The sequence below is a fragment of the Camelus bactrianus genome, chromosome X (genome assembly GCF_048773025.1).
Source record: "Camelus bactrianus isolate YW-2024 breed Bactrian camel chromosome X, ASM4877302v1, whole genome shotgun sequence".
Lineage (NCBI taxonomy): Eukaryota > Metazoa > Chordata > Mammalia > Artiodactyla > Camelidae > Camelus > Camelus bactrianus.
In genome coordinates this window covers 92,811,549-92,820,936 of record NC_133575.1, presented here as the reverse complement: position 1 = coordinate 92,820,936, position 9,388 = coordinate 92,811,549, and the positions used below count along the sequence as shown (strand labels likewise).

Here is a 9,388-nt window from a genome sequence, read left to right as displayed (position 1 = left end):
GTTTTGAGATTTGCTAAATTGTTTAATAATCACTATAGTCAGATCCTTTTTTAAAATTACAGATCCCTTTGTGAATTAAATGAAAGTTCTGTGTCCTCTTCTTCAGAAAAGTATCTATGCAGACAATTTTACATATACTGAGGGAGTCCATGAGCTTTTCTCCTGCCCCTTTAAGTTTCTTACTTTAAATCATAAGTCATGCTTTAATGGCTATAGTCAGTCAGATCTTGTATCTCATTCAGTCACTTTTCTTACATCTTAGTTCCTCCTCCCCCCACCCATTTTTGGACTATTTCTGTCTCTGGTGATTAAAAAAAAAATATGTCAACTCAGTTAATCACTATAACGATCCAGAGCTAATATACTCACATCCTTAGAACCTGTGCCCATAATGGCACCGTGATGCCACCTATGGCTGTAAAGTGAGCTCCTTAAGGATTTTGCCAAAGAAAATTCTAGAGCCCCACAGGGGCTGTTTGGCAGGGGCCTGAGAAGCAGCGGAACAGTCTGGGTCCTGGGATGCAGGAAGGACATTTTAAAATCATTTAGTTTTGCATTGCACGTACAAATTCATTTTATCTCTCTGTCCTGGGACACCTGCAACCAGAGGGCAAACTTTTCTAATGAAACTTTGAATTGTTTGGGGGCAGGTTATGTTTGACACAACCAAACACTTCAGTGAAGGAGCTATAAGGAGGAGAAATCAAGAAAGGCTAAAATTACAAGAGCTGGAGGAAGAAAGGAAAAAAGAAAAGAAGAGAGAAGAGGAAGAGGCTGAAAGGTGAGGAGACCAGCTTTAACAAAGAGGGTTTTTTTAAACTTTTGATTTATGGATTTTCCCCTTCAAGTAAATGGCTAGACTTGATAGGTAACCCTGAGGCAGGCAGGCAGGGAGCAGGAATTGGTACAGACTAGAAAACCCTAACGAAGCCTGCAGTCTTTTCCACTGTGCTGTTGCAAAACCAAAATGAGAAAACAACTGAGAACTAGTGGGGAATAACTGGACCAGCCAGGGAAGATTTCCTGGCCTCCAGAACTGAAAAATAAATTTCTGTTATTTAAGCCATCTTGTCTATGTAATTTTGTCATGGCAGCCCAAACAGACTAAGACAATGGATATAGGGAAATTGATTATATTGGGCACTCTAATTTTATGTATTTAGAAAACCAAAAATTCTTCTGCTGAAAGTTTATGACCCATATCAATAAAAATAAAATGTTATATTAAAAAAAAAAAGATGTCTGGGAAGAAACTGAAAAAAAAAAAAAAGACCAGGAACTTTTATAGTGAAAATTCTAGCCTACCAAATGAAAAGTTTCACCACTTTAACCTAACTTTACCAAATTTTATCTTGCCTATCAATGGAATTTTTTTGGAAAAATTCTTTTTAGGTTTGGAAAAGATTTTCTTCTGTAAAATGATCAGTAATCAAACTAGCCCAGAGGCCAAAAGGCATGGGTTCGTCAAGACTTTTTCTTGTTGTCTTAAGTTCTTTCTGTGAATTTAAGGAGCCTGCATGTTTACTTTTTTGAGTTTATCATTGTTTCTCAATTTAGGAGATTAAGACTCCAAAGGGCTATTGGATTGCCAGAGGTTTGCCCAGAAGGAACAAATGGGCCAGAACTACAGGGCTCTGAAACCAGTTTTACCTCCACGCTCCTCCCTTGCATGTTTATTCTTCCAGTCTTTTATGCAAATTATAGCTATTCAAAAAAGGAGTTAAAGAGTACCTTTCCATTGGCCTCTCGCTGCTCCTTGCTGGTGGAGTGCTAGGAGTTACTTGAGGTCACGTCTGTGAAACTTGGCCAGAAGCTGAGCCCAGTCGAGATAACGATTCCCCCCAAATTTCCAGACTGAACATGCAGGTTAGATCATCCTCCAGATTTTGGCTAAGTATTCCCTCAAGTAATTGTCCTTCCCCTCCTTTTCCATGTTTCCATGAGGGCCTAGCCAACACAGTTTAAATTTTCAGGAAACAGCAGAAAAATAAGCCCTGCCTTGACTTACCTTTATCTGCTTGTGTGAAACCAGCTCGTGGAAGGTTTTGATCTCAAGGGAAGTGAAATCATCACTGTGGATCCAGTAGTCCCTGCTTGTGGTTTGAGAAAGTAGGGGCTGGAGGCCCCTCCTTTGAATTCTGTAGCCTTCTTTTTTATTTTTCAAATCCTCTCTCTCCGCATAAGGTCTCCTGCACATGTTTCTAACTGACTAATTGAATTATGCATCTTTCCCCTGGACTGATGTCACAGTGTCTTTTATCATTGGTTGTCTAATGTCAGGCCCTGGGGTCGAAAGCCTTGAGAGATTTCTGGAAACCCCTGGTGCGGGGAGGGGAGCAGATGTCTGATAAATACCTCCTGAATGGTTGACTCTTAATCGTTGTCCAGAAGGAGAAAAGAGGACAGGAAAGCCCAGGAAAAGAGGAAAAGGGCCAGGATCAGAAGGCACGCCCCGAAGGGAAGAGGCCGACACCGGCAAAGGAGACAGAAGGACCCGACCCAAGCGGGGCAGGAGCCCGACTCCTCGGAGCGCTGGGAGGAGAGGAAGTACCTGCTGGCTCAGAGGCTGGTGGAGGCCCTCCGCCTGCTGCGGGCGCTCCTGATAAACATTGCAGTAAGGCTCTTTCCCAGTTGTTCTCCGGTTTGGGTAGGTTCTGAGGCACAACCTTTACTTTTCACCGGTGGCCTATTTAACATCGACTTCGTGGAAGATTTGCCATATTCATTGGGGCTAATTTTCAATAGGCTGATCTCTGATAACCCCAAGCGTGCATTTACAGAAGGGGTACCCAAATTCTCTAAAGGAGTTGGGTCTCACCCCCGCCATCGGGCACACACACTTTGTGGGTCTAAACTTCAGGACGGTTTCACCCAGGGCGATGGAGCGCACGTCTCTCCTTTTCTAAGTTCATAGTGGATGTAACAGAAAACACCAGGGGGAGAAATGGACGGTGTGGGCGTTAGGCTCGTCGTCCTCCATTAACTTTATTTGGCCGTTCAGCTGCCACGGGTCTGGATGAGAGGCGAGAACCCTGAGCAGAGACCTTTGTGGAGGAAGCTCATGTTAGTCCAGTCTTAAACTGTTTGCCAAGGAATATCTCAAATCACAGGCTAGTTGTTTAGTTTGGAGAGTTTCAGTTTGAGGAGTTTTTTTTCTTCCCCTTACTGACCTCCTAAAGATAACCAGACTCAGCAGATATCCCAGAGTAAAGGCCAGAAAGGCTCCAAAAAGTGTTAATTTAAAAATCTACATTCAAGGAGGGAGGGTATAACTCAGTGGTAGAGTGTGTGCTTAGCATTCATGAGGCCTGGGTTCAATCCCCAGTACCTCCATTAAACAAACAGACAAACAAACAAACAAACAAACAAACCTAATTACCTCCCTCGCCAAATAACATGAAAAATAAATAAGTAAAACGGATTTAAAAAATCTACATTTGGCATTCTTAAATAAGAAGAGCGAATGGCATTCATTTTAGAGAGAATTAATTTTACGTGTATTTGCCATCTCAGCTTTTTTCTCATTGGTGTGAACAATGAAACTTTGTGAAATCAGGACCAGAAAAACCTGATAGTTACATATATAAAAAGGCAAGCTGAAATTTTTTTAGTTTACCTTAATGAGTGCCGAGGGTGACTCCTTTTGAAGACTTTATCTCTTTTAAGTGTGTGTGTGTGGTACCTAATTCTTGGCCCCATCAGTACCTTATGCTGATTACACAGTCTGCAGATTCTGATCCCAGGTCATGGGTAAGCGCCATGCCCTGATTTGTGCCAAGTGTCAGTGGGAGCTCAGTACAAACTCTCCCAGCAAGATGGGGCCTGTGGGCAGCACCTTTCACCTGCCCCGCGGTGGTGCAGAACAGAGTGCACTGCGGATAGAACCACTGTCACAACCGTATTTTCTCCTTGCTGTCTTGTTTCTGACCAAGGCAGGCGAGGTGGGAAGCTCAGAGACCCCCTCACCTGCAGCCCACAGGAAAAGGCCGGAATGAAAACCAGAAACATGGTTTATCTTTTGAAAAGCCGGCTGACCCTTTTAGGCACACATGTCACTCAGTCTTTTCTTGTTCTAGGATTTTAGCCTCAGGGAGGGCTGTAGAGCATTTCTTACTCTTCGTTATGTCCCCAGCCCCTAGCACAATACCTGGAGCAATAAGCACAGGCCTAGTAAAAGCAGCTCATATTCAACTGAGACGTTTAATTTTGTACCTCCTATTTCCTCAGTGCAATATTGTTCCTAATTTGGATCTATCCTAGGTATAATTAGAAATCTCTTCAGAACAATGCCAGAAAGCCCAATTTTCTTTGACAGTTTTAATCTGTTCAGTTTTTCATGTGAGATTTTTCACCTTTTTCTTTGAAGGGGTCCATTCAGTTTAACCCACAGGAGGTAGATGTTGCTGTCTCCAAAGCTAATCGTGCTCCGGGGACCACATCAGAAACTCTGAAGAAAGAAGAGTTAAACACTCAGTATCTTCAAAATCAGGAGGAAATGCCAAGATACCTGGCTCCCAAGTCAGACAATAAACGAAAACAAAAAATGAAGAAACAAGCTAGGGCTCACTTACATAAATCTTCCCACCACCTTGGGGAAAAAAATCTAAGAGATTCAGCTAGGAAAGAGAGAACTGGAAAATTATTAACCAGTGAATACAATTACAGTTTGGTCCCTGAGCAGAATTCCTTGCAAATTGCAATGATTCAAGGTCAGTCTCTCGAGAAAGAAGACCACCACGGTTCTAGTAAGTCCTATTCTTCCAGATTATCTGAGAGAGATCATGTCAGGAAACAGAAGATCTATGAAACGGATGAATTTATTGACTATCTTTTAAACTATTATCAAACTCCAAAATATGCCCGTATCTGCCTAGAACCAAGTCACATAACAAGCACATGTCAGTGGCAGAGGGCGGTCCACACTAAAGGGAGTGGATTTCAAATCAATTTGAGAAAACATAAGCATCACTCAACCAGTTTGAGCCAAATGCAAAACCTAGATAGGAGAGAACAGGTTCAAGAAGATGATTCCTGGACAAAGGTTTGTACTCAGGATCCTAAGCATAAACCAGAAAAGAGAGGAACAGTGGATTATGCCAAAGAATGGACTAAGGAGTTTAAAAATCATTGCGAGGACACAGCCAGTGAAGCTGGTGATCAGCTGCCCACAACTGATGAAAAGATCCATCTGTTGGAAAAGACTCAGGCTGACCAGGTCAAAGATTCCACATCCACACGTCAAAGCCAAGTTTTCTCACCCAACAGGTCAGCAGACTTAGATTTGGAACTGACAGATTTCTTAGAGGAAATTAGCAGTGATTCTGAATGTTTCAGTGAAATTCTCAGCGTAAACAAAGAGGAGGAAGGGAAATCTGTAGCCACAAATGACAGCTCCCCAGAAAAGGGATCTCTTGATGCTGATGAAATCATCATTTGCAATCAAGAAATTCAGTCAAGTCAGCAGACGTTGTATTCAAAGTGGACCCATGACGGGGAGGAAAAACACTCTAAATACAAGCTTAGGAAACCAGGCAAGAGGTCTGAGTATGAACTGAGCTTTTCACCCACATGGCTTGAGGGCGAAAACAATCCCATTAGAGACAAGAAGAGCAACAGTAAAAAGAGGGAAATACTAGCCCCAAAATGGTTGTCGGATAAAGGCTACTATCAAGAATCCAGTTCCAGTGATCTATTAGACGATGTCACAAGAAAGAGGAGGAGGTTCAGTGAGAGGACATTTGACCAGCCAGTGAACCATAGGCCCTTTCATGTGCCAGTAGCATCATCCAGAAGTGCTAATGCTTCCTATTTGGGGAATTTTCCCAAAAGAAGAGAGACACTGCGGAAGTCAGAATATAACCAGGATGCAAGAAGGTTTAAAAGACATGAGAATTCTGAAGATTTTATGCTGAATTCTGATCATTATAACACTAGACATAACACTCGGGTGCACACTGACTACGGCAGCTCATTAGGAAGCAACTATGCTCGTTCTTTATATTTTCAAATGTTTTGAAGTTCTGTTAGATCAGGACACCCTTTTTCACAAGAAAAAAATTGCAGGAAGAAAATTTAAAACCAAATACAGCTATGTAGTTAGCAACTACAGAGCAGGAGAGCGACACTTAAGAGCTTGAGCAAGGTCAAAGGCAAAATCTTGTTTCTCTTGCCAAAGCATAAAGCATAGATGATCAAAGTGACTGCAGGTGTGTTGGCAAGCTTTGGAAACCCAAAACAGCCAGATTCTGAAGCTGGGTAAAAACAATGTGCTTGCAAAACTTCTTCACCCAAGGACAGCCATTTCTACAATTCAATTGCAACTTTAATTTGGTGCCAGCAAAGGAGCAAATTAACACAGAGAGGAGTTGAGAGCCCTCTGTGGCTCTTTGGCTGTCATAACGTTATCACTTAGGATCATTTATCTTCAAAGGGGACGGCAGTGAATGAATAAGGATCTTTTTACAAGTTCTTTGATTTGGTCAGAACACCATGTGCAGCAACAAACTTTCCCGACTTTCATCTAGAAATACCTATAGAAAAAAGGAGACGACAGCTAGAACATATAATAGACATCTTCATGACACAGAGGGTTTCATGAACACCCATCAGAAGGAAATTAATCCTATTGATATGTTCATAGTTCTCAAAGAGTTGTCCTTTTAGAAACAAGGCCTTAGAAGAAGAATCTAAAAGGGGTCTCAGATTGTCCTTGGAGGTTTAAACAGATAGTGGACCATCATTAGCAGAGTTGTTTTTTTGTAAGAATTCCATGTCGTTCCATCCTAGAAAAGCAACAAGAATGAAGTAATACAGTGTGGGATTTGCAAAAGGAAATATTAAAAGATCCTGGGGCACCAATAATGGCACTTGAGAAGAGAGGACATGACAGTATTCCATTCCAGGCTAGGTAATCCTTTCACTCAGGGTTGGGTGACATCCGTTTGTAAAAAGCCACTGAATATCCCCAAACTGACTTTTATAAAACAGTAACAAGTGCCTCCTCAATCCTCAATAATGCCGTGGAGTTAGGAAGAGTCAAGGGCAAAGCCCGTAGTTTTCTAGCTGGGGAAAAATTGTATGTGTGCAGGATTTGTAAACTCTTAACGTAAGTGATTTATCTTTTTACCTACTGGTTTTGGACTTCTTGAATATGTTTTTAAATTGAGATATTTTCTAGATTCGTAAAGACTTACATCTTAACGCAGTGCATGTTCTGTTGAAAGCTCGGCCGATTCATTCTGCCTTATATTGGATTTAGGACCTCAGGGGCAGTAGATGAACTTTTTTTTTTTTTCCAACAAAGCTATAGCTGACTTGGCAATTGAAGACATCAATCAGATTAGACTGCCTGCAGCAGGAAAAGGTGATTTTAATCCACTAAATTAGTGGGGGGCAACATTTTCATGTGACATGATTCATTTCAAACAGTCTTAACTTGATAGTCTGTAGAAAAGTACCCCTGGTAAAGCCAAGGTAGGTGCCAGTCAGTGTGGTTGACCAGAATGATGAGGCACAATGTGTGCTCATAACCATCCTCTTAAGCAACCTGATGTCTGAAGGGTCTATAAAATCTGATTGATTTAAAAGTAAGAGCCATAAGTTGTTTCATTGATCTCTTCTAAATCACGTTTAATAGAGGTATGCTAGTACAGGCAAAAGTTCAGCAATGAATGTAACATAGCAGATTATGTTTATTATTGATATGATAATGACCAATGAATGATTTGTTGGCTCTCTTATATTCAGTTCCACTTTCAAGTCAGTGACTCTGCCATCAAAACCAGGTCTGGCTTGTCAAATCTGAAAAATCGCTCCTGGGGTGAGTGCCTTTTCTTCTCTGAGGAGTAGCGGTAACTATTAATGTTCAGCGTACTGTTGTCCGGAGTAGCCTTCTAAATTACTAACAGCTTGTATTTTGTCAGACAACTTTTGCTAACCAGGTGTTATTCTCCTCCAGTGAGACCCCGCCTCATTTTTTCATGTTTCGTGCCCTTGAAACAAAGAACATTATGGGTTTGTAATGGAAAGCAGCTATGCTTGTTTTGAAAAACACACAAAAAAACTCTCAATCTCTTCTGTCATTTGAGAATTTTTCATTGCAGAGATTTTAAGCATGAAAACAATTTGCTGCTCAGTAACCAGACATAAAAAATAAATTGCAGAATACAGCATGTGCAATTTAAAAAATTGTTTTGTATAATAGAACTGGTGCTAAGTCACTTCTATATAATATTTTTGTCTCATTTTGTTTGCTAAATACCATCCTGGGACCTAGAAGAAAGGAAAAATACTGGTTTTATGTTTACTTTCTGTACAACCTTGGATTTTTGTCTTGGGTAATGCATTCTGGATTTGAGTAAACCTCTTTTTTGTGTGTGTGCGTAGGCCTTAAATGAAGAAGAGAACAATTTATCCTGAACTTTTCAAATGAATGGCTTAGTAAGGAATGAAATAGAGCCGAAAATATTGTAATCACTTTCTGTTGATTAACATTGTTATTCTTCGTTGTGCTGTTATTTAAGTGGTGCAAAAGTCTTTTCTCATATCTTTTTTCTATGTCCAATCAAGTAAGGGAGAACTTTAAACTGTGTCTTTTACAATAGGCATTTCCATGTTTTTCCTTGTTATGTGCTGCTAATAGTGCTTTAAGAAAGCTAAAAAAAATCTGTCAATGTGTTTTTGTTCAATTTGTTTGAATTTCTCAGGTAGAAAGCCATGTAACCTGGTAATTTGGAAAATAAAAACCAAATAAATGTATTTTTATTTGTTGGAAGACCATTCAAAATGTTAACTTTTAAATAAATGCTGATAATTCCACTTTGGTGGGGGGGATTTCTACCCATAGGAGGCCGCTTTGCACTAATGTTGCTAATCCTTTTCCTCATTTGCATTGTTAGAGAAAATACATATTTAATTTTCAGATATATTAAAAATAAAATTGTCATAGCAAGTAGAGTCTGTTCATTTACCACATGTATTGGCTAGAAGGTTACACATCTACTGTAACGTTTTCTATGAAAATCTACGTGTCTGGTTTCAATATTGTTTCGATGCAACTTTCCCCTTTATGATGGGAGCTAATGGGAATTGACTCAGTCAGAGCTCATGAAACCACAGTTGTATTTTCATTTTGGGTAAATTGAAATCCTGATATTTAGACTTAAAGACTATCCTCCCTTCAGCAAAGATTTTTATTAGTTCTTTAAAGGTGGCAAGACGGACTCCACGGAATTTCATCTCATTCTTTCAGGGCTTGGTGGATGTCAGTTACACAGTACCCTGTGGGTGTGGGATGGGAGTCCAGCCAGAGGAGCGAGGGGTGCAATTACCAGTTATTCAAGAGCTAACTGTGTTTTCACATGACATGTATAGCAAACTGCCTCTAAGA

The 9,388-nt window shown here is 40.5% G+C and overlaps 1 protein-coding gene across 6 annotated transcripts in view; it reads left to right on the top strand.

The window, feature by feature from the left end:
* LOC105062975 (A-kinase anchor protein 17B) overlaps positions 1–8,757 on the top strand; it is a 28,322-nt gene extending 19,565 nt beyond the window's left edge. For all 6 annotated transcript variants that reach the window (XM_074359064.1, XM_074359066.1, XM_074359065.1 and 3 more), the window contains 3 exons: positions 651–781; positions 2,389–2,614; positions 4,367–8,757. In XM_074359064.1, coding sequence (XP_074215165.1) covers positions 651–781; positions 2,389–2,614; positions 4,367–6,016 — 2,007 coding nt within the window. In that variant the 3' untranslated portion in view covers positions 6,017–8,757. The remainder of the gene's footprint in view (positions 1–650; positions 782–2,388; positions 2,615–4,366) is intronic.
* Positions 8,758–9,388: the final 631 nt, after the last annotated feature.